Source organism: Jaculus jaculus, chromosome 5 (assembly GCF_020740685.1).
Source record: "Jaculus jaculus isolate mJacJac1 chromosome 5, mJacJac1.mat.Y.cur, whole genome shotgun sequence".
Lineage (NCBI taxonomy): Eukaryota > Metazoa > Chordata > Mammalia > Rodentia > Dipodidae > Jaculus > Jaculus jaculus.
The window spans coordinates 154610046-154636034 of record NC_059106.1 but is presented as its reverse complement, the minus strand read 5'-3'; the positions used below and the strand labels follow the sequence as shown (position 1 = coordinate 154636034).

At 37.6% G+C, this 25989-nt stretch overlaps 2 protein-coding genes across 2 annotated transcripts; both read left to right on the top strand.

Annotated features, from left to right (window-relative positions):
* The first annotated feature begins 843 nt into the window (after positions 1-843).
* On the top strand, positions 844-1077 carry LOC101616297 (keratin-associated protein 19-3-like). Its single transcript, XM_004654412.1, has one exon. The coding sequence runs from the start codon at positions 844-846 to the stop codon at positions 1075-1077; it is 234 nt and encodes a 77-aa protein (XP_004654469.1).
* Positions 1078-24578: 23501 nt separating this feature from the next.
* LOC123460639 (keratin-associated protein 19-9b-like) lies at positions 24579-24752 on the top strand. The gene has a single exon (XM_045149013.1). It carries the CDS (start codon positions 24579-24581, stop codon positions 24750-24752), a length of 174 nt encoding a protein of 57 aa, XP_045004948.1.
* Positions 24753-25989: the final 1237 nt, after the last annotated feature.

Genomic DNA, 25989 nt, shown 5'->3' with positions numbered 1-25989 from the left:
GTAGTGGGTACATTGATGGAGCTGATTTCATAGACAACTTTGAAACTCAGCAGCACAACCTGTTGTTAAAAATAATACTTAATGAAATTCCATGCAGCAGAGGATGCCCATGGACTGAGAAGAAATAAAGTTTCTTTTAAATCTATTGGATTAACTGAGAGGAAGTGGGAGGGTGATTTGCAAGGGTTTACAGTGAAAGCCAGTCCAACGTTCATCACAGAAGTTAAGAGAATATAACTTCACAATTAGCAAATGGAGGAGGAGAAGGGGGTGCCAAATGCCAAGATCAGGTTAAATGAGTAAAAACAACAACAAAAAAAAAATGTTTCTTCTAAATCTGGCTGTTTGGAAATTGTGGTACTTTCTGATTGTGCCCTGAGTACGTGGAGAAAAGATCTTCAGTTCTGGGAATGATTGCTAGTTCAGAAGACAGAATGCAAATGACCAAGAGAAGCACTCTGAGGTTACATAATTACAAGGTTACTGGAAGCTATCAACCAGATTAGAACATTTTAATTAGAACACTAGCATGGCCTTTGAAGAGGCTATAGGCATTTTTCATCTTGGAAACATTTTGTTCCTAGGAATGCAAACTCATTAAAAAATAATGATTACCAACAATTCCTTAACAAGAGTTTGGACCTTATGTTAAGTAACAAGGAAACTACTTAACAAATTTATGGACTTTACGTTATTCTGTTACATGGAAATGAGATCATCTGTCCTTGTTTACCACACCCACCACTGAAGGTATAAAAGCATTCAGGAAAGCTAGAGACACAGACACACAGACACTCAGGAAATTCATCTGCTGTGTTAAACTAACCCTCCACTCCTGACACCATGAGCTACTACTACGGAGGCCTGGGCTACGGCTATGGCAACTTCGGGGGCCTGGGCTACGGCTGTGGATATGGCAGCAGCTTCCGCAGACTGGGCTGTGGCTGTGGCTATGGAGGATATGGATACGGCTCTGGATATGGAGGCTATGGATATGGCTCTGGATATGGAGGCTATGGATACGGATGCTGCCGCCCTTCATGCTATGGAGGATATGGGTTCTCCAGCTTCTACTAAAGAGATTTCTGATCCTCAGACTCTCTGCCTCCAAGCTGTTGTCCATCTTCCATGATACTAACACTTGCCTTGCTGTACAGAATATATCCATCCTCTATTGACTTTATATTCTAAGAAGAATGTCTCCTATCTCTCTGGATGAATTTAGACTCTTTCCTCTCCATTGGAGTTTCATCTATTATTAGTCAACTAATTAATGACAATAACATTTGTTACCATCAAGTATGGCCTGCATTTTAATATATCGTTAATAAATATGTTTAACTGACCTAGAAAACATGACTTTATGTATTTATTTCAGTAAACGTCACTTCAGAAATCTGTGATATTTGATGTGTAAACCAATTGACTCTTCAGATAAGCCTTTCTCCAAATGTCCAATCCTTACAGCTTTCAGATTCTTTAAAGTGGTGTGCACTTCCTCTGATATCTTCCTTTCACCTCTTGGACAAACCTACTCCTCCCCACTCCCTGATTCATGTTTTCTACAAATTCTCATTCATAGTAAAACCAAATAGCATTTATATTCCTTGTGTTCTATGTACCTGTTTCTGAAAGAATTTCTCAAATTGTCCCCTAATTTTTAATAGGAAGGAATCAGGGAGAGTTATATTCAGGGATCTTGTGAAAGATATTTCATTGCTATTTCACACTTGAATGCTACTCTAGGATTTGTAAAATTTTAAAAAAATGGAATATATATGGCTAAAGAGATGGCTCAGTAGTTAAGGTGCTTGCTTGTAAAACCTAAAGACTCATGATGGATTCTATAGGTTCCATGTAAGCCAGCTGCACACAGATGAGAAAGCACACAATGTCACACATGTGCACAAGGGGGTGCACACACCTGGAGTTTGATTGTCATTGCTGGAGGCCCTGGTGAGCCAATTCTCTCTCTCTCTGTCTTTCATTAAAAAAAAAAAAAGCCAGTCTGTTTTTTTTTTTTTTTTAAATTGGAATAGATAATTAAAGTGCTTCCTTTTATCTACATCATTATATCATTCTTCAAAAGAGTTATAGGAGTCACAAATTAAACTAAGTAAAATAATCTTTTCAGGATTTAAATGAGTAAATTTTATAGTACAATAATTTGGTCTCTGTATGCTTGAACAACTCATTTTTTTTTTTTTTTAGCAAATTTCTTACAGGATATACTTTGTTGATTGATGAGCCATTATAGAACCTCCTTGCTGTGTATTTAGTTAAACATGAACAATATCTAGCTTCCCATGAAGCAAGCCACTGGCACTTCTGATTAACACTACTTCAGTAATTGTCAGTCTAATCATATAGTCACTATCTCTACAGATTTACCATTTTATTCAATAAACTATTAGTTTTTCTTAAATGTTCAAATAATTAGAACTTTATGATGTTAATCTTTGTTCATTTGAGAAATTTAAAAATAAAGAGGGATAATTTTTTAAACACTCCCATAATTAAGGAAAAGTAACTCAACCCAATGAACACAATGTGCCCTAATTTGAAGTGATTTTTAAATAATTTTTTCTTTTTATTCACATTGGTTTGCATGTTTTTTTGTTTTGTTTTGTTTTGTTTTTTGAAGTAGTCTCTCACACTAGTCCAGGAGGCCTGGAACTCAGTATGTAATCTCAGGGTGGCCTCAAACTCATGGAGATCCACCTACCTCTGCCTCCCAACTGATGGGATTAAAGGCATGCACCACCATGCCTGGCTTGCATGCTTTCATATTGCTTCTTTTTTTTCTTAATTAGTTGTTTGGTGGTTTATTTAATATTTGAAAAAAATTTTAAATAATTTAGGATATATGTTTTAGAAACTGCTGAATGACCCTAAGAAATAGTATGGAGTAAAGCATAAGCACAATTTTGATAAAGAGAGAACATGCTTTTGTAGTTTTGCCATTCTAATGAGTCATTTCTGAGCTATTTGCAAATAACAAAACAAAACGATGTTAATAGTATATGAGTTAAAACTATTTTTATCAAGACAATGTAATTATGGATTGAAAAAATGTCAGGGTATTCTGTATAACTAACTCTAGGAAAGTCATTTACAAAATTTAAAAAGAATGGAGAAAGGGGTGCTTTAAAGATAAAGTCTTTGTTTCTTTTATTAAGCATAGCTAATGCTTAGGTTTGTAAAGCAAAAGCTAATCTAGAAAGCCAATAGATTGTTGCTAAAACTAAGTGCATACCTCCACTCAAATATGGAAGGAATGGCCTTATTGGCTAGCTTATTCAATTTTTCTTTTGGGAGGAGAACTTGATATATGCTTATGGATTCTTATACCCACTCTTAAATGGACACAAATATGGTCACGTGGAAACTACAGTTCATACTGCCCTGGGAATACAATGAAATCCTTAGCTACAAGCATCAAGGTCCACTACAGAGCCCCCTGAGGAACCTTGTCCTCCAGCTTGTATTTGGATGTGGCAGCTTCCATTGGCCTTCAGCCTGGCTTTGGGTATGGTGGTGATCAGCTGATTCTTATTTGATAGGTGTTCGCTGACTTCTCATGAATCACTGTCTTATTTTTTTTTATAACTGAGCATTGCACATATGATGTAAGCATGAGCTTTGTAGTACAGATATTTCATGGTCATCTATCTATCTATCTATAGATAAATAGATATCAAAAACAAAGGCAAAAAATCTTACTTCATCATTGTGCTATGTCATGTCTTCACACTACTGTGTGTCAATAAATGAGCAAGCATAAATTATCCTTTACACAAAGATTCAGGAAAGAAAGAGTTAAATTTAAGTTTCAACCCTATTGCTTTCTTACTCTGTTGCAATGGGCAAGTTAGCCTTTTTACATGACTTAAGTAATATATGGAGTGTAGGAACGTTGAACTTATAAGACTAAGAAATGGAATGGTGGTTAACATGCAATAGGATGGAACATTGGGGAAATGCTGGTCAGTGGATACAATATTTTTTATATGCAGATAGGAAAAAAAATAAATTCAAGGGATCTTTGACTATCAGCAGATCAGTTCATGATGTAGTATTTAATTTAAAAATGCTAAAAGAATATATTTTAACATTTTCATGACTAAAGTCATAAACTCATGAAACAGTTAATACGCCAATTGGACTGAGCCTCCCCCAGATATACATAATTCAAAGAAACACAGGACTAAGAAATGGGATGCATGATAAACATACAAAGATTTTGTAAGTCAATCAAAATAATTAAGTAAATGAAGTTTCTAATATAGAGACTGTGATTTAATGAATATGAAGCTTCGGGTGAATATAAAAAATAGATGATATTCAAAACTCTAAATGATCTATAAAGTCATAGAAAAAATAGAGTTGAGCGTGAAGAACAGATATGGATTTTTAAAGATTTATTATTGGTCAAAATGTTAGTGATCTATGATTCCCCACCCTAAGGAGAAGTAGTATATTCCATTTCCCTTACCTGAGTAAGAGGGCTTCTAATAAGCCCACTTATAGGCATTTCAAGTTTTATTTTTCAGCTATGAACACAATAGACTGATATCCATCTTCCAATTGTGAAACCTTAAGGGTAGCAGGGATGTCTGTATATCTTTCTAATAGCGAGAAAAAGAATATTCTCTGACATCAGTCTGTCCTTTTAGAACTTGTGAGAGCAAAAATTTATTTATAATTCACACAAGCCAATGAAAAGCTCATTGTAAGAACCACCACGGATTTAATTTCCCTCCAGCCAATAAGTACCACCTGACACATACGATTAGGCCCTGAAGACCCATTATTGGTGATCTTATAATTACATACTGATTGATAGAGTTCTGACTACGTTTTCCCTTTGGGGTGTTAAATAGATATGCAGCTAAATATTTTAACTCATTTTTGGTAATCATTTTAGTATCACTTGAAATTACATTTAGAGTTCAAGCTATCATTTTCTAGAGAATAAATTTATTGACTAAATATTTAAAAGTAATTTCAAGGCTCAAATTTCTATAGTTGTTTCATTTGTAATAGCCCTTAGCTGGAACAATGTAACCATCTTTTAGACACTTAGTGGACAAATAAATAGTATTCCATATGGGCAATGCAATGTTACTCAGCAAGCAATTAAAAGCAAAGCACCACTGATATAGGAAATAGATTATATGAATCTCAGGCATTATTGGAGTAAAAATGGCTTGTTCGCCAGGCGTGGTGGCATATGCCTTTAATCCCAGCACTTGGGAGGCAGAGGTAGGAGGATCCCTGCGAGTTCGAGGCCACCCTGAGTGAGACTACATAGTGAATTCCAGGACAGCCTGGGCTAGAGTGAGATCCTACCTCGAAAAAACAAAAACAAAAACAAAAACCAAAAAAAAAAAAAAGAGGCTTATTCTAGGGAACTGAATACTATACTCTTCCAATTATTTGACATTCTTTAAACGTCAATCTATAATTACAATAAACTGATAGTGGTTGATAGGAGTGAATGGCAGATAGAAGGTGTTATTATAGCAACACCACAAGGTTCTGAGGGAAATGCTGTGTGTCACTGTGGTAGCATTCACAAACACCTAGCAGTGTATAAAACGTCAGAAATCTGTTATACCAAAATATTAACACATATGGTAGTCTTAAGAATGTAATTAAATTGAGGCTAAACAATTTATTGGATTTTAGGTTCGCTCATAGACATACAAAATGAGAAAGCTTAAGAATAAATCAGTCTTACATTTAGATAAAATGCAATATTAAACTCTGAGACCAAGTTACTATCCTAAAACCTGGAAACAAGCGCATCTAGAGAAACTGACTCTAGAAAAATCCTTCCCTTGGAGAGATGCAGTGAAATTCTGCACGTACTAGTTATTTTCTTGCTGTTGAGAATAAACACTTGACAAGAAGCAGATTAAGGAAGGAAGGAATGATTTCATCTTATGATTCCAAGGGCACATTCATCATGGTGGGGAAGGAAAAGTAGCAGGACCAGGAAGCTAGCTGGCCACATTATGTAATAGTCAGGAAGATTGAATGAACAGGAAGTAGAGCTTAAGTTCCACTGCCAGTTAAACACTTCTTCCTGTAAGGCTCCATGGCATAGAGGAAATACAACTAGTAGAAGTTCAAGTGTTTAAACACATGAGCCCATGAGAGGTTTTCACATTCAGATCATAACATCACATAAGGCAGTAGGAAGGTAGGTTTAGATTCTTATTGTATAGTTAGTACCTTCAAATTAAAACATTCCCTATTGGAGGGAGGAGGAAAAACTCTCAAGAAAGGAAGTTGATGGAACTTAAAAGGTTCAGGGTGTTTAGAAAGCTACAAAATTCACAAAGCTTGACCTCAAAGTGATAAAAAAACAACTCTGTTATAAGCTACTTGCACAAAGTGATGCAGTGCAGAGTGTCACACATGGGCACAAGGTGGCACAAGCCTCTGGAGTTCAATTTCAGTGACTGGAGGACCTGGCATGCCGGTTCTCTCTTTGTCTCTCTTGCTCTTTGGTCTAAAATAAATAAATAAATAAATAAATAAATAAATAAATAAATAAATAAATAAATAGAAAAAAAAAGAAAAAGAAAGAAAAAAATGACCAGACTGTTAGGCTTGACTAAAAATAGTTACATTTCTTTCAGATTTTCAAACTTAGAGGTGTAGTCTTAAGGTATACCCTTATGATTTTCTGAATTTCTTTGGTATCTATTGTCATGGTGCCTTTTACATCTCTAATTTTATTAATTTTTAATTTTTTTGTTTTTTAATTTTATTTATTTATCTGAGAGAGCAAGAGAGGGAAAGAGGGAAAGAGAGAGAAAGAGAGAGAGAGAGAGAGAGAGGGAGAGAGGGAGAGCGGGAGAGAGGGAGAGAGGGAGAGAGTATGGGCGCTCCAGGCCTACAGCCACTGCAAATGAACTCCAGATACATATGCCACCTTGCACATCTGGCTTATATGGGCACTTGGGAAACAAATTGAGGTACTTTGGCTTTGCAGGCAAATGCCTTGACTGCTAAGCCATCTCTCCAGCAGTAATTTAATTAATTTTTGTCTATTCTGTCTTTCTTCTGGTAAGATTTGCTAAGGATTTATCAATTTCATTTATCCTTTTAAGGAACCAGGTTTTGGTCACATTAATTATTTGGATTTTTTATTTCATTAATTTATGACCTAATCTTTATTATTTCTTCCTGTCTAGTGATTTTTGGTTTGCCTAGTTCTTCTTTTTCTAAGGCCTTAAGGTGAAGCATTAAGTTGTTTACATGTCAACTCTCTAAAAAATTAGGCACTTAGAGCTATAAATTTCCCTCTTAGGACTGCCTTCATTGTGTCTCAAAGGTTTTGGTATTTTGTATTCTCTTCATCATTTGATTCTATGAATTATTGATTTTCTTTTTGATTCTTCAACAACCCATTCATCATTCAATAGTGAACTGTTTACTATACATGAATTTCTTCATGCTTTGTAGTTTTTCTTGTTGCTAATTTGTAGTTTAATCTCATTGTGGTCAGATAGAGTACAAGGGATTATTTCAATTTTCCTATATTTGTTAAGATTTGCTTTGTGTCATAGTATATGGTCTATTTATGGAAAATTTTCCATGTGGTAGTGAGAAAAATGTATGTTCTGCAGCCTTTGGATGGAATGTTTTGTAGATATCTGTTAGGTGCATTTGTTCCATGATATCAATTAATCCAGATGTCTCTGTTTATTTTTTTTTAATTTTTATTTATTTATTTATTTGAAGGCGACAGACACAGAGAGAAAGACAGATAGAGGGAGAGAGAATGGGTGCGCCAGGGCTTCCAGCCTCTGCAAACGAACTCCATACGCATGCGCCCCCTTGTGCATCTGGCTAACATGGGACCTGGGGAACCGAGCCTTGAACCGGGGTCCTTAGGCTTCACAGGCAAACGCTTAATCGCTAAGCCATCTCTCCAGCCCTCTGTTTATTTTTTGCCTGGATGACCTGTCATTTGATGAGAGTGGGGTTTTGAAGTTACCCACTACAATTGTATTTGGTGTTATCTTTGACCTTAAGACTAATAGTGTGTGATTGTTTAATGAAATTGGGAGCCTCCATGTTAGGTGCATATATGTTTAGGATTGTAAAGTCCTCCTATTGGAGTGTTTCTCTAATCAGTATAAAATGACCTTCTTTATCTTTCCTTAGTAATGCTGCTTTGAAGGCTATTCTGTGAGATATTAGAAAGGAACCAGTGCGCGTTTCATAGGCCTATTTGTTTGAAATAAAATTTTCTATCCTTTTACTCTAGATGGCGTCTACCTTTTATTGAGGGATGTATTTCCTAGAGGCAAAAAGCAGCAGGATCCTGGCTTTTAATCCAGTCTGCAAGCCTGTGTCTTTTGGTTAGGGCATTGAGGCCATTGATATGAAGAGTTATTATTGAAAGGGATGTGTTTATTCTCACCATCCATCTTGTTTTGTAGTGCTTCCTGTTTTCCTTTTACTCTCTCAACTGTTATTTAAGTATGGTTTAATTTGTCCTGTTTCCTCATGTGTGTGCTTTGCTTTCTACTCAGCATGAAGGATTCCTTCAAGTATTTTCTGTAGAGCTGGCTTAGTTGTTATAAATTCCCTTAGCCTGTTTTTGTTGTGAAATGTCCTTATTTCTCCTTCAATTTGGATAGATAGCTTTGTAGGACAAAGTAATCTTGGTTGACAGTTGTTATCTTTCAGAATTTGTAATGCATCATTCCAAGATGTTCTGACTTTTAAAGTTTGTGTTGAGTAACCTGCTGCTATTTTGAAGGGCTTGCCTTTGCAGATGGCTTACTTTTTCCCTCTAAGTTCTTTAAATATATTTTCTTTGGTTTGCATGTTTAGTAGTTTAATTATAACATGGTGAAAAGAGGTTCTTTCAAGGTTTTGTCTGGTGTTCTAAAAGCTTCTTGTATCTGCATTGGCATTTTTTTTTTCCCAATTTGGGGAAATTTTTCCTCTATGATTTTGTAGAAATACCTACTATGTCATTGGATTGAAACTCTTTTCCTTCTACTATACCCTGAATTCTTATGTTTGATCTTTTCATACTGTCCCAAATATCTTGAAATTCCCATTCGTACCTTCCTATTCATTTGTCTTTCTCTTTGGATGGAATGTCACCACCTGGATTTCTAGTTTAGATATTCTATTCTCTCCTTCATCTCTTCTACTGGTGAGACTTTCCACAGAGATTTTATTTTACTTAACTGTATTTTACAGATTCATATGGCCTACCAAAATTAAATCAAGATGATTTAAGCCATTTAACTATATCTATAACAAATACAGAGATCCAAGGAGTTATAAAGAGTCTCCCAACTAAGAAAAGTCCAGGTTCAGATGGATTCACTGGTGAATTTTACCAGACCTTCATGGAAGAACTAACACTAATGCTTCTCAAACTTTTCCATAAAATAGAAAAGGAATGAATTCTACTGAACTCCTCCTATGAAGCCAACATAACCCTGATACCAAAACCAGACAAAGACAGAACAAAAAAAAAAAAAAGAAAGAAAAAGAAAAGAAAAGAAAAGAAATTTACAGACCAATCTCCCTCAGGAACATAGTTACAAAAATTCTGAACAAAATATTGGCAAACACAATACATTAATATATCAGAAAGATTATTCACCATGTCCAAGTAGGCTTTATCCCAGAGATGCAGGGTGGTTCAACATACACAAATCAATAAATATAATATACTATATAAATGCACTAAAGGACAAAAATCACATGATTAATCTCAAGATATGCAGAAAAGGCATTTGAAAAAAATCCAACATTCCTTCATGGTAAAAGTCCTACAGAAACATGGAATAGAAAGAACATATCTCAACATAATAAAAGCTATTTATGACAAACCTACAGCCTACATAATACTAAATGGGGAAAAGATTGAAGCTTTTCCAATAAATTTAGGGATAAGACAAGGGTTTTAATGTCCCCACTTTTATGTAATATATTACTCAAAGTCTTAGCTAAAGCATTAAGGCAAGAGACACTCGTAAAAGGGATAGAATTTGGAAAGGAAGAGATCAAATTATCATTATTACAGATAATATGACCTGCATAAAGGACCCTAAAGGCTCTACCAGCAAACTATTAGAGCTGATAAACACTTTTAGCAATGTAGTAGGACACAAAATAAAGACACAGAAATCAGTAGCTTTTCTGTATACAATCAACAAATCAACAAAAAAATCAGGGAATCTCTCCTGTTGCCTCAAAAAATACCTTGGAATAAATCTAACCAAGAGAGTGAAGGATCTCTACAATGAGAACTTTAAAACACTCAAGCAAGAAATTGCAGAAGACACTAGGAAATGGAAAAACATCCCATGTTCTTGGATTGGAATAATCAATATTTTGAAAATTTTAATCTTACCAAAAACAATCTACACATTTAATGCAAACCCCATTAAAATTTCAGTGGCATCATTTATGGAATAACTAACTGCTGCCCCCATAATGCATGACCCACAATCCCCATGGAGTTGACCTGCATCCCCCAAAAGGAAGGCATCTTCAGAAAATGCGCAGGGAGGAGGTAAAGTATGGTACTAACACATAATATTTGCATACAAAACATGTCCATATCTAATAAAAAATAAAAAATAAAAACCTATGGCAGGGGAGGTCATGAGCCTTAGGTGTATAAGTCCTGCTCTTCTATGGCTAAATGCATATATTATGCTCACCAAACTACCCTGTAAAACTACATTTAACGTTCATATTCATATATTAATGCTACTCTCACTTTTGGTTAGAGAAGCCTTTCTTTTTAAAAATCTTTTTGTTCATTTTTAAAATTATTTATTTGAGAGTGACAGAGCAAGAAAGGCAGATATAGAGAAAGAATGGGCATGCCAGGGCCTCCAGCCACTGCAAACAAACTCCAGATTTGTGCATCCCCTTGTAAATCTGGCTAACATGGATCCTAGGGAATCAGGCCTCAAACTGGGATCCTTAGGCTTCACAGGCAAGTGTTTAACCACTAAGCAATCTCTTTAGCCCAAGAGAAGCTTTACTTTTCAGATGGCCATGACCACTGGAGTGACCCAAAAAGCAACATAGCACTGAGAAGTGATGGAGGAGTGTTCAGCACAGAAACATCTCTATCACACTCTCCAAGGCTCAGGTTCCATTGTGGAAGAGGTGGCAGAAAGAATGTAAGAGCCAAAGAAAGTGCAAAGCTCCTTACAATGAAATTTTCCAGACAGAAATTGGCCTTGATATCCACGACTGCACATTGCCTAGCAATACCTTCACAAGACACTCATAATAGGAGAAAAAGATAATGACAGCAAAATAATGGAGAGAGGGAGGGGATATGATGTAGAGTAGAGTTGTGAAGGGGAAAGTGAGGGAGGGAATTACCATGGTTTATTGTTTGTAAGTGTGGAAGTTGTCAATAAAAAGTTATGTTTTAAAAATATTACAAATGAGAGGATACTCTTTGGTGTGTCTGTCTGCAAGTACTTGGAAGGGGGCATCAGGAATATAGATTTCCTGACTTGTCATCCAAACAAGGGTAGCCTCTTTGGCAAGGCATCTTCCTTGAGGCATCCATTCACTCATGCTGCTAAAAGTAATCCCAACAAACTAATTGTTTCACCAGGATTGACCTGGGAGATCTACTTTTTTGGTCTACCATAGGTATTCCATCTCAGATGAAGTGACATTTTTATCATGTTTACTACCCAAAGTCCCACAACAATATTCAAGACAGAATTTGAATTAACATCACAATGTAAACATTCTTGGTACTATAATCTATGGAGGGTGTTGCCACAAACTGGTGGCTTTTCCCAAGAACATCATAATAGTCTCCTAGAGTATCATGGATAATTTACAGAAAAGCCTCAAACCCAACACCCTCGAAAGTTGCATGGACAAAGGGACTTTGATTCCAATGAAAGATTTAACACATTTGAACTAGCTACAGGACATCTTCCGACTGGGAGCACTAGGGGAATACTATTGCAACTAAGGGAAAGAATGATGATATCCAATAGAATAAGAGCTAGCTAGTGGGCTACATATTTATGTCTAGTCAATTCTCTATCATCTATTTATCTATCTATCATCTTAATCATCATTATCAAGCAATTTATCTGTCTATGGAACATTGGGAATCCTAGAATCATAAGAGACTTTCATAGAGGAGCAATATTTGAAACATATAAAATTTAAATTTTCTATATTGAAAGACCCCAAAGCACCGTTGTATGTGTTGCGCCCCTCCCGCCAGCAGGAAGAACGACAACAACAGGATTCTTCTCAAGCACACTTTATTGGGAGCTCCAAACTGAAAGAGAGAAGGACCCCGACCCTACGGAGCGCCAAGCTTATATACTTATGGTCATGTGATTGTATAGCGTCGTCTGATTGGCTTAAGTCTCATCAGATGATTTTGCATCACCCAATCGGGATGGGTGAGCAACCATATTAGAATAACATCATGTGCTCATGCGCAGACAATTAGGATACAAAAGCAGTAAACAAGCTGACATGGCAAAGCCTGACGAAGCCAGCATGGCTTCCCACAGTATGGATGATTTGAGGAGCTTAGACAGCAGGTATTCAAACTAAAATTATCAAACAGTCCCATCAAAAGGCACATAAGCACATGAAAGCACTATACTCAAACATCAGAAAATAAAAGAGAGAAAGAGAAAGAGAGAGAGAGAGAAGGAGGAGGAGGAGAAGTAGGAGGAGGAAGAGAGAGGTCAGGGAATGAGGTAGAGATGGGAACAGAAAGTGGATCAATCTTGAAGGCCCCCAAAGCTTATCTAAACAAGAATAGGGATAAGATTTAAAACTCATTTATAATCAGAAACTATGTGTGGAAGAATTCTCAAGTTTAATATTTTAATAAAATAAAAATGTTACTTCAAATTTGTGGGTATTTCATTCATTAAAGGCATATATTAAAAAAAAAAATAAGCACACAGAACCGGGCATGGTAGCGCACACCTTTAATCCCAGCACTTGGGAGGCAGAGGTAGGTGGATCGCTGTGCATTCAAGGCCACCCTAAGACTGCAGAGTGAGTTCCAGGTCAGCCTGGACTAGAGGGAGGCCCTACCTCAAAAACTCAAAGATAAATAAATAAATAATAAGCACACAAAATAAGACATCTGGGTTTTTACATGACGGCAGCAAAGAATGATGAGCAAATTAATTTAAAAAATAATAGGGACTGGAGAGATAGCTTAGCAGTTAAGCGCTTGCCTGTGAAGCCTAAGGAACCCGGTTCAAGGCTCGATTCCCCAGAACCCATGTTAGCCAGATGCACAAGGGGGCATACGCATCTGGAGTTCCTTTGCAGTGGCTGGAGGCCCTGGCAAGCCCATTCTCTCTCTCTATCTCCTTCTTCTCTCTCTGTCTGTTGCTCTCAAATAAATTAAAAAAAAATTTAAAAAGAACCAAACTTAAAAAAAAAAAAAAAAGGCTGGAGAGATGGCTTAGCAGTTAAGTGTTTGCCTGTGAAGCCAAAAGACCCCGGTTCGAGGCTCAATTCCCCAGGACCTACGTAACCCAGATGCACAAGGAGGTACAGGCATCTGGAGTTTGTTTAGAGTGTCTGGAGGCCCTGGAACACCTGTTCTCTATCTGCCTCTTTCTCTCTCTGTCTGTTGCTCTCAAATAAATAAAAATAAAATATTAAAAAAATACTAAGTTAAAAGCCATGATAGAAAAGAAATAATTCAGCAAAATAAAAAGCTGATTTAAAAAATTCCAACCTAATTATTTACTATCTAAGCATGCTCAACAATACTTAGAAAGAAAGATAATTCACAACAAAAAGATGTCATGAAAAATCTTGTACATATTAAAAGGAAAGAAAGCAGTATTACCCAATGCCAAAAGTGGGTAGTTGACACCAAAAATATAAATACAAATTGCACTTCATTTTATTAAGAAATCAATATAAAATGTTCGATAAAAAATTAGAACTTCCAGTGTCTTCATATATAAAATATTTCATACTCTATAACAAAACAAAAATAGAGGCCTTTTTGTGCTTACACGTTTATACAACTTGGAAATGCAAAAAAAAATCATAATCATTTTAATTGATAAATAAGTAAGTTGACACAGTTAACATACATTTATAAAAAAGAACCTCAGGACTCCGATGAGTACATTTCATTTTGACAAAAGTATCTACAAGAAGCTGAACATTTCTCTTCAGAGGTGAATGACTGTTTCCAAAACTGAGAACAAAGAAAAATGGTGACTTTCCATGCTCATTAGCAAGCATCTTGCAAGAATACTGGCTAAATAAGCAAGGAAAGGGCACAAGGGACATACATATTAGAAGAGAAATAACTACCTATGTAGTAATCTACAAAATTAACAAAATTCAGAAACAATAAATTTAGTATAGTCCTTGATAGAAATGCCAAACTAAAAGCAAGTCTATGAAGGAATCGAGATCCAAAGTTCTGTTTCATGTAAATTAGATGGATTTCATAAAATCTAAGCTTTACCAATTATGAACTGAATGAAAAGCATGAATTTATCTTACAATAGCAGCCAAAGGTGGCTTAAATAGGTATAGAAACTACTTTTAGGGACTTATCTTGAGCCTGTATTGTGTTGTATTTGTGAGCATGCTTCCAATTCTAACATCATAGCCCAACTTTGACTGTGGAGTGAAAATAACTCACCAGCATGGAGCAGACAGTTTAGTCTCTCTGTTTTACTATGTGAGGCCTTTCTAGAAAGCTGCTGCACCAAGAGGATATTAACAACAAAAAAAGAACAAAATATATCTACATGTGCTAGATTCCTTAGGAACCTTAGAAGAATCTGTCCAAAACTTCAGGGCTTCTGAGAAAATTTGGCCTCAAAATTCTATCCCCAGTGCCAATCACTGAGGTTCTTTGACCTTGGCTTTGACGACTGTCAGTCGGGGGAATGTGGATGGGACATACTCTTATTGAACAGGCAGTGGTAGATTCATCCACCGCTTTACTCTTTTTCCATTAAAAATATTGATTCTCTGTGTTCTATTGCACAATGTACAAATCACTAAGGGCACTAGAACACTCTTTTGCTCTAAATGATGAACTTCATCTTCCTTGTCCCTCTTGTCTTCAAAGTCAAACATATGTTTAACACCATTATCTGCAAAGACTGCTTGAATCACACATCATGACAGAAGAAACTTGGAGAACGTGACAAAAAAAAAAAAAAGGCTCAAGCCCCTCAGTAGAATGCCAAAAAAGAATAAATAAATAAAATAAACAAACAAGCAAAGAAAACCTGGGACCCTTTAAGAATAGCTTTAATTGCATTATTGCTCAGTGCCTATTCCATAATAAAGTGTTTTCATTGGCATAGAAAACTCTATTTCACTTTTGTTTATTTACATTGATTTTTATAAATGGACTTTCTCCCAAACACAGTTGATAGTGGATAGTTTTCTGAGAAATTCATCAAATTAATAATTGTTTCTGATCTCACTTAGAATGATGCTTACTGTGGGGATTAAAGTTCAAAGATCTTCCAACATAGATATTACAAAGAATTCTTGCAGCCGGGCGTGGTGGCGCATGCCTTTAATCCCAGCACTCGGGAGGCAGAGGTAGGAGGATCGCCATGAGTTCAAGGCCACCCTGAGACTAGAGAGTTAATTCCAGGTCTGCCTGGACCAGAGTGAGACCCTACCTCGAAAAACCAAAAAAAAAAATTCTTAAATTTTCATCCTTCAATTCTTTGTAATATAACAGAGGTTATCAGTCATCTTTCATATTATACCAAGGAGAGATTTTCTTCTCTGTTACATTCCATTTTCGACTTGCCAACATCTCTTAGTAGAAAACACTTGCCCTGTGCTACCTTGGTTCAGTTATTTTAGTCCCCTTGGGTGCTGAGGGCTGATTCTTTTTTTTTTCCCCGTGGTATGGTCTCGCTCTAGCTCAGGTTGACTTGGAATTCACTAGGTAGTGTCTGGGTGGCCTTGAACTCAGGGTGATCCTCCTACCACTACCTCCCAAATGCTGGGATTAAAGGCATGCGCCACCACACCCGGATGGAGGCTGATTCTTGAATCCCTGCATAGCCTCTGTTTTTCTTCAATGAGGATATCTATGACTACACTTCAGTATCATTTAAATAACAACTTATTCATTAGTTCATATTAAGAAACTTCATTAACTTTCTGGTCATTACACTCCCCACATTGTCCTCCCACATTCCCCCATCTATCCCTCTAACTTTTGTGTTTGCTTTTTCTTACCTTCAAGTGGTAGAATTTGCCGGAATGTCTCTTTGACTCTTGTTCATCCAGGCCATCCTACAATCCCATTTGAATGATCATATCTCTCTGCTTTTCATCCCTTGCCCTATTCTCTTTCTTATTTTCTGTTATATATCCTGATCTTTACTCAGTATTTTTATTTTTATTTTTGTGTATTTTTATTTATTGAGAGTGACAGACTGAGAGAGAGAGAGAGGCAGACTGAGACAGAATGGGTGTGCCAGGACCTCCAGCCACTGCCAACGAACTCCAGATGCGTGTGCCCCCTTATACATCTGACTAATGTGGGTCCTGGGGAATCGAGCCTTGAACGGGGATCCTTAGGCTTCACAGACAAGTGCTTATGTGCTAAGCCATCTCTCCAGCCCATTTACTTTTAATAGACGTCACTTATACACAAATTAAAAGTTTTGATGGAATGGTGTGAAGAGGACGTTAGAATGGGAAATCTGCTCATATCATACCACAGGAATAATAATTTCACATGAATGTGCAGGAAAATTTTTCCTTATGAATCTTAGAATTCAGAGTGGATGCTGTCAAATCCAATGGTGGGATGCATTGAGAGGGCATGTCCTTGTTCAGGTGGCAGACAACACCAAACATGGTCCTGGATGTAGTTTTAGAATTGCCTGTATCTCTCTGTTAAATACACTATCCCTCATTTGACTTCAGTCCTGCTAACAAAACCACCTGCCAAGGTAATATACATGTTTATCTATTCACTATGTCCCAAATAACAGGCTTATCAACCACAGTGAAGCCAGTATCTCTGAAGCACTCAAATCTTTGATTAAGGACCTGTCATCGGTGATGAGAAAATAGTCCTACCCACACAGGGACCCAAAAGGAAATATCCTAAGGGAATAGAGTGAGATGATGAAACATAGTTATTCAGAAAATATTTTTAGCAGCTTCGAACCTTAGCTCCTACCCCATTCTGTTTGAGCACAAAGATAATCCCAACCTGGTAACTGCAAAGGGTCACGTGTGTATCTACGTTCCCAAGGGTAGGCCTATTTATTGCCCTCAGCTGTTAACTTCGAGGCAGACTTAGGTTCCAGTTGCAGAATGTCTCAGCATTAGTCTGAGGCTTATAATTCCAACAAAACACACCTATATTCCCATTGGGACTCTTTTCTGTCACATAGCTACTTAGCAGTGGGTTATTTCATATGGGTCTTGAAGAAGATTCTTATCCCAGGTCAGCAGAAGGAATAAAATTTCTACTCAACAATTTGATAATTCCTTAGTCCTTGAGACTTTTCCTTATCAGAGTCTGCTGCTTCTCTGCTGTCTCTCATGTCATCAAAGATATAATGCAAAACTGTGGATGCTGCTTTGCTATTTTCTCAAAGAGCTTAGTGATGTGATTGTACTGTCACTGCATGGTCAGGACCGAGTGGAAGTAGGAAGGGTTGTGGTACTGTACTTCATCAATTTGGATGACATTCCCTTCATTACTGTAACATCATGGAAGTTTTACTACTTTCTTGATTCCATGGAAAAGAATCTGTACATTTCCAATATAATCACTAGATTACAATAGCAAAAGTGATTCAAATTTTATGTATTCATCTCATTAGACTTTTCTCATTTAAGTTGTGGTAAATATATATATACATACATATATATATATATACATACATACATATATGACATAGATAGATAGATAGTACTGCTCCAGCACAGACTGACCTGGAATTAGTCTCAGGCTGGCCTCAAACTCACAGCAATCCTACCTCAGCCTCCCAAGTGCTGAGCTTAAAGGCATACACCACTACATCTGGCTGTCACAATCTTCCTATTCTTTAACTATTTTAGAATTAACTGACTTCCTCAAAAATGGTTAAATCAGTGTTCTTTATGTAAATATTTTTTGTCCTTTTAAAAATATTTTATTTTAATTAATCAATCTTTGAGAAAGAGAGAGAGAGCAAGAGAAAGAGAATGGGCACACCAGGGCCTTTAGCCATTGCAAACAAACTTCAGACATATGCGCCACCATGTGCACCTGGCTTACTTGGGTCATGGGAAATTGAATCTGGAGTCATTAAGTTTTGCAGTCAAGTACCTTAACTGCTAGTCTATTACTCTAGCCCTGTCCTTTATATTATTGCTTCAAGTGATCTTTCAAAGTTATGTAGAAAAGAACTCTTCATGCTATTGGACTCATTTCTTTGATGTACTAACTTTTTGAACTGAGAGAAGTGTGCAGCATGAAAAGATAATCATTATGTACTTAGAGATCTTAAGAACAAGGATCAGAAATAGTCATTCAAATTGTTTTGCCCTTATGTGAACATTGACATTTGTTTTAAATATTCTTTTAGATTTATTTATTTATTTGAACGAGAGAAAGAGGGAGGGAGAGAGAGAGAGAGAGACAGAGAGACAGAGAGACAGAGAGAGAGAGACAGAGATTGGGCAAGCCAGGGCCTCAGCCACTGCAAATGAACTTCAGACACATGTGCCCCATTATGCATCTGGCTTATGTGGGTCCTGGGGAATCTAACCTCGGTCCTATGGCTTTGCAGGCAAACACCTTAACTGCTAAGCCACCTCTCCAGCCCCCAAACATTGACATTTTATGAAACTCAAAGACACTCTAGACTACATGCCATGCAATGTAGAAGCCAGAGTTTGAATTGATGGCTTACATGGCTCCACAAAGTGACCTTTCAAACAATGTGCTCTTTCTAATGAATTCAATGTCAATACAGAACAAAACATAATTTCTTGGTTGGAAAGAGAAAGTCCAGGACTACAATAATATGACATGATGCAAGAAGAGGGTAGATTGCACCTAGCAACCCAGTTAGGTTATATTAGAAACAGTCATAAGCTTTGAAGACTTCATAGTAATTATACTTTATTAAAAGTCTGCTTTAAGAAGTACGGATGAAACAAATATTTAAAAGAAATTATGTACCATGGCATTAATACTTCTCACATCTCAAAACAAGAATGTAATTGGGTTGTTTTTCTCATTCTTCTAAAAGCATAAGAATGAGAAATAGCTATGTATATGTGCAAGGGGGGGGGGCAAATTCACACAGTGTGAGTATAAAAGGCCAGGGACAGATGGTGAAATTCATTCCCCACAAACTCACCTTCAAATCACGTCCATCCTCTGTCTTCTGACAGAATGAGCTACTACTACGGAAACTACTACGGCGGCCTTGGCTATGGCCTTGGAGGCTTCGGAGGCCTGGGCTACGGCTATGGTTCCAGCTATGGCCTTGGAAGCTATGGTGGTTATGGCTATGGCTACTCCTGTCCCTCTTTCTATGGCAGATACTGGTCCTCTGGGTTTTACTGAAAACAGAGCCAAGAGCACATTGCATCAAAAGTCATCACTGTCACACAATCTTCATTATGTTCTTTTGTTTTCGTCACTACCATCAAGGACATATTTGACAGCCTGTTCAGGACCCCTGAAGAAGACATCATCCCTTTACAACTATGAGAATTTGTTTTCCTGACCCAGAGTGTGACTCAGCCTGTATGCCTCCATGGGTTACTAACATGAATATTTCTTCTTTGTATGTGAAATGATCTTTCAGTGTTCATTGTCCAATAAATATCAGTAATTAAAACTAAAAGAAAAAGAACGATTGTTTTTTTTTAAATATTTTATTTATTTATTTGAAAGGGGGAGAGAGAGAGAGAATGAACTTTCCAAAGGCCTCCAGCCACTGTGAATGAACTCCAGATGCATGTACCACCTTATGAATCTGGCTTCATGTAGGTACTGGAGAAACAAACCGGGGTAATTTGGCTTTGTAGGCAAGTTCCTTAACAGCTCATTCGTCTCTTTAGCCCAAGAATCATTTTTTTTTTCCCACAGAAAATAGTTGTGTGCTGGGTTGTACTCAAAACAGTGTTCTTTAATTTAGTTCTCAAGTTTGGAGATCTTTTCCATGATGGCCTTTGTAACTTGTCTATCATCATCAGTAAGAGTTTGGGATAGTTTTCTCTGGCCCCTGAGGATGTTATCATGGAAAAGGCACGTTTGACAAGTGTTAAACTATTTCTCTCATCCAGAGTTTCATGAATAAAACTGGGTGTTATAGTCAGGTTCACATTGCTCGTAAAAATCACCCTAAAAAGAGCAGCTTGTGGGGGGAAAAGAAAAGAAAAAGAGGTTTAATTTGGCTTACAGACTTGAGGGGATGCTCCTATAATGGCAGGGGAAAATGATGGCATGAGCAGAGGGAAGACATCACCCCCTGGCCAACATCAGGTGGGCAATAGCAACAGGAGACAGTGCCAAACACTACCGAGGGGGGGTTGGCTATAATACCCGTAAGCCCGCCCCCAACAATACATCACCTCCAGGAGGCGTTAATTTCTAATTGCTGTCAGCTGGGTAACCTAGCATCCAGAACACCTAAGTTTATGGGGGACACCTCAATCAAAGTATCACACTGGGCATGGGTGCTGATATAATAAAATAAGCTGCTGTTTTCTTTAAGTCCATTGCGGCTTTGCTGGAGATGCTTTCTAATGCATTTTATTTATGAGCCTATGAAACCTGACTTGGCTTCCTTTGATCCATTCAATGCATTTGAGTTTTATGTACTTTCAAATCTCTTTTCCTTGAAGATATTTTATTTTTAAATGTATCCTTTGTGCCAGTGATATCCGATGTGTTAAGGCTATGGAAGGTTGAAGAGCACACATGTTCAGCTACTATCAGTTTCAAAAAACCTAGATTTCCATTTTGAAATTCAGTGCAATTAGGTACTGCATTTCAAAATCTAAACAAATTTGACACCCTCCTTCATGTAAATATTTTTTTCTATGCTCGAGACAGCCAACACTGATTCATAAATGTCACAAAAGTCACTTCCTTTTCTTTTCATTTTTTTTTTTCAATTATAAGAATAGAATCTAAACCCTGAGCCAGGCAACAGCTATGCAACTGGATTCAATCTGCAGCCTCTTCAAGAGCCAATTTTGAAGACATATTTCCAGTTTTATGTCTACGAGTGTCACAGTGGTTAAGTTAAAAGGGGCTGTGATGGGCTGGAGAGATGGCTTAGCGGTTAAGCGCTTGCCTGTGAAGCCTAAGGACCCCGGTTCGAGGCTCGGTTCCCTAGGTCCCACGTTAGCCAGATGCACAAGGGGGTGCACACATCTGGAATTCGTTTGCAGAGGCTGGAAGCCCTGGCGCGCCCATTCTCTCTCTCTCCCTCTGTCTTTCTCTCTGTGTCTGTCACTTTCAAATAAATAAATAAAAATTTTAAAAAAGTCCTTAAAAAAAAGGGGGGCTGTGAGGAGAGTGTTCACACAGAAGGGACCACCAGTGACATTTGTTAGATTGGTATTTGAGATTGTCTTCCACCTCAGTGCTCTGGCAACTGTCTTCCTTGCATGACTTTGAATTAGTTTTATAGCTACTCAACACATCCAGTGAGTAATGAGTGATGCAGACTTGAATGAAAACTTAATTTCAATAATTTATCTGGTCCTGGAAAATTCTATCATTTGATATAGTTTGATAACATCATGATAGACACAAAATGTATTTTTATTGAATAAAGTAATATAATAATAAAAATTAGAAGTATTAGTATTCAACTATTACTGTGAAAATGATCTTAATGAATTTTAGCTATTATGGCAAGGAGCTCTGTTTACTTCATGTTCTGAATTTTAAAGAAAGCAAGAAGAAGAAGAAATATGTTTACAAATAGAACAGCTGTAATCTATCAAAAATGCTGTGCAGAAATCACAAGCTGTTACAAGTATACATGTCACCCTCTGGTAAGGCTTGGTGGTTAGAATAAAATTGAAATTATTTTAAGGAGAAACATTTCAAACTACTTAATCAGACAGACAGCATATGTGTGGTGAGAAGGAATAATGGATATTTTGAGGACAAGCAATTTTGTAGAATGTGACAAGGAGACGTACTCTGCATTGGTTATCAGCGTGGATTCAGTGGGGCAGCACACCCTTATGTTCAACAGGTTACCTGATATTTGCAACCTGATAGGCAACGGAGGAAACAGAAGCCAAGGAACCATTGTGAATTAGTCTGCACAGGAGCTTCTCCGGTGTGTCTCCCACTTTCACAGAAGCAAAAGGAAAAGCCTTGGATTTTATATCATGTGGTCCCTAATATCACCAGTATAAGAGCCCAAATTATAACCCGTTTACAGACATGACTGAGCATAACCATGGCTGTTCCAGCCAGTCACCTTCCCACAATTTCTGCATTCTCTGTCCATTTCAGAGTTATTTCTGAGTAGAAATTTAAGAATAGAGAAGAATTAGGTGTATCTAAGAACACTGGCACAGCGAAACTACAAGAAAGGTAATATATCAGGATTGAAAGAAGATAATTTAGAAAAGTTATATAACTTTTCTAAATATATAGATTCAGTGTCTTTTGACATTCTGTTAAGCATCAGCCATCTTTAAAAAAAAAAAAAGTCATGCTTACAAACTATTTGTTTTCCAAATGGAGGATGTGAGAGGCATGGTCCCCACCCCCTTGATCCCCTTGAATTGCTTTCAAGGAAAGTGAGATGGTAACTGTAGCAAGCTGAGCACTGGAAGCAGAGTCACATTGTAACCAGGCCAGTCAGCAGCTCATGATAGACTCAGCACCACAATTCAGCCTGAGCCTCCCCTAAGGAAGTTTGTTTATCCATCCCTGCTGCTAGGTGGGACACACTGGTGGAGTCAGAAACAGGGTCTCATAGTTCCAGTGTCCCACCTGCTTATTTACTTTTCCTTTCGCAGTTGTTTTTAAAAATCCTACAACCCCCTTCCCATCACTCACACACTAGTATTACTCCTGAAACTCTCTGTGTGTCCAAGAGAATCAACAGGAAGTCTGAGTAGGGTAAAGGAATAATTAAAATGTAAAAATAAAGAGATTTCACCACTAGGTGTCAGTGTGAAATGGGCAAGGAATACAGAAGGTACTGTATGCCCTCCACTTTCCTCGTTAACTGCAATTTTTTTAGTGTGACTGTGGTTACCCATACCTAAAATATAAATATTTATCTTAAATATTTTAAGAGAGAAAGACTGTATTGGCACAATTTCTATTAAGTATATATATAAAATTTCATGGGCTGGAGAGATGGCTTAGCGGTTAAGCATTTGCCTGTGAAACCTAAGGACCCTGGTTCAAGGCTCAATTCCCCAGGACCCACGATAGCCAGATGCACAAGGGGGCGCACGCATCTGAAGTTCGTTTGCAGTGGCTGGAAGCCCTGGTGTGCCCATTCTCTCTTTCTCTCTCTCTGTCTCTCTCGATCTGCCTCTTTCTCTGTTGCTCTCAAATAATAAAGAAAAGTAACAAAAAAATTAGAAAAAAATCCAAGGTATTTAAAAAAGTTTTCATATTATACATATACATATATGGAGATATATATATATTATTTGCAAGGGGAGGGAGAGAATGAGAATAGGGGTCATGTCAGGGCCTCTAACCACTGTAAACAGACTCCAGATGCATATGCCACTTTGTGGATCTGGCTAGATGTGGGTACTGGGGAATTGAATCAGTGTCCTTAGACTTCACAGGCAATCACCTTAATCATTTAACCATCTCTCCAGTTCTTTGTTTTTGCTAAAATAGATATTGTATTTATTTATTCGAGAGAAATGGCAAAAGAGAAAGAGCAGAATGAGAGAAAGAGAATGGACATGCCAAAATCTCCAGCCTCTGCAAACAGACTCCAGACACCCATGCCACCTTATGTAACTGGCTTACCTAGGTACTGCGGAATTGAACCTGGGTCCTTAGGCTTCACAGGCAAGCACCTTAACCAGTAAGCCATTTATCCACCCCTTTTTTATTCATTTATAATGAGAGAGAGCCACAGAAAGAGAGATATAAATATATTTTATAATGTGTATTATTCCTAATTTCTCACTCTGCCCTATTTATAAACATACCCTTATTATATACTTATATGCATCAAAATCAGTATCTGTGTTTTTACAGTTCTTCTTGGGGACTTTAATCATATCCGTCATGGAGTTAAGGGATATAATGATTATGAAAATATGAGAATTATTAGGGCAAACCCTCATTTTGAGTTATGAAAATTAAATAATATTCAAACAAAAATGTTTCAATGCATCTTTGGAGTTACACTTAATAACTAAGTATGGCATAATAGTACTGTTTGTCACCAAGGATTTTCAAAGTGGAGGGCATTACTTTGTTGTGGTTTTCCACACCTGTACTGAGAAAGTATAAAAACGCAGGTGCAGATGGTGAAACTCATTCTCCAGAAACACCATCCTCAGCCCCTGACACAATGAGCTACTACTACGGAAACTACTATGGCGGCCTTGGCTATGGCCTTGGAGGCTTTGGAGGCCTGGGCTACGGCTATGGTTCCAGCTATGGCCTTGGAGGCTATGGTGGTTACGGCTATGGCTACTCCCGTCCCTCTTTCTATGGCAGATACTGGTCCTCTGGGTTTTACTGAAAAACATGTATTGTTATTTGAGAACTCAATGTTTTTCCTGACTCTTTCTTGACTTTCTAGAACATGTCCTCATGCTTTGGGGCAGTCTGAACCAAGGGGTACTCATGTCCCTGAACAAGGACTGGATTCTTCAAATTGTTATCATTTCAGCAACTCCAAATTATGATGTGTTGGATTTTGTCTTTTACCACCTGTGAAATTTCTGAGTTACTTTCTAATAAAATTTCTCTTTAAATATGTAATATCTTGTTTCATTTTTATATATTGGAGTATGATAAATTTAGTCTTTTTTTTTAAATTTTATTTATTTATTTGAGAGCGACAGACACAGAGAGAAAGACAGGTAGAGGGAGAGAGAGAGAATGGGCGCGCCAGGGCTTCCAGCCTCTGCAAACAAACTCCAGACGCGTGTGCACCCTTGTGCATCTGGCTAACATGGGACCTGGGGAACCGAGCCTTGAACCGGGGTCCTTAGGCTTCACAGGCAAGTGCTTAACTGCTAAGCCATCTCTCCAGCCCTTTTTTTATTTTTTATTAGTTTTGTATTCTGCAAATACAGGCAGTTTGGTTCCATTATTAGGGTCATCTGTGACCTACCCCTCCCCTGTGGCCCCTCCTTGTTGAGGTTTATGGGTCATGCATCGTGGAGTTAGCCTACAGTTACTGGTACGATAAATGTCTCTGCATATCATGACCCAGCATGTGGCTCTGATATTCTTTCTGCCTCCTTTTCCTCAAAATTTCCCTGAGCCATGTTGGGTTCATTTTTGGTCTGCTTCAGTGATGAGGTGTTGGGGGTCTCTGAGGCTCTGGCTCTCTGATTTGGTAGACATTGATTTTTCTCTGTGTTGGTCTCCTTCCCCCTTGTGCTGGTATCTGGTTCGTCAGGAAAACAGCACCCTTGCTTGTTTTGCCAATTTTTCTTAGTTTCAACCCAGGCCCTTTTGAGGTATGATGGGGTAGCTCTCTCTTTAGGATCTATATCTGTCTGAAAAACAGAAGCAGATTCTCCAACGGAGAGTAAGTTAGCACCAGGACAAATGAGATAACCCTTACTTTTTTTGTACAGAATTTAGTAGGTGTAGGCCCTTTTGTAGCCCCTGATTGATGGTAGCTTGATATTGGAGAGTGGGCTTATGTTTGGATATGGTTCTGACTTGTTTCCCAGCTCCAGCTATGGGTCCTGTACCACTGAGGGGATCAATTAGCCAAATCAAGAGCAGTTGGTTTCCCACCA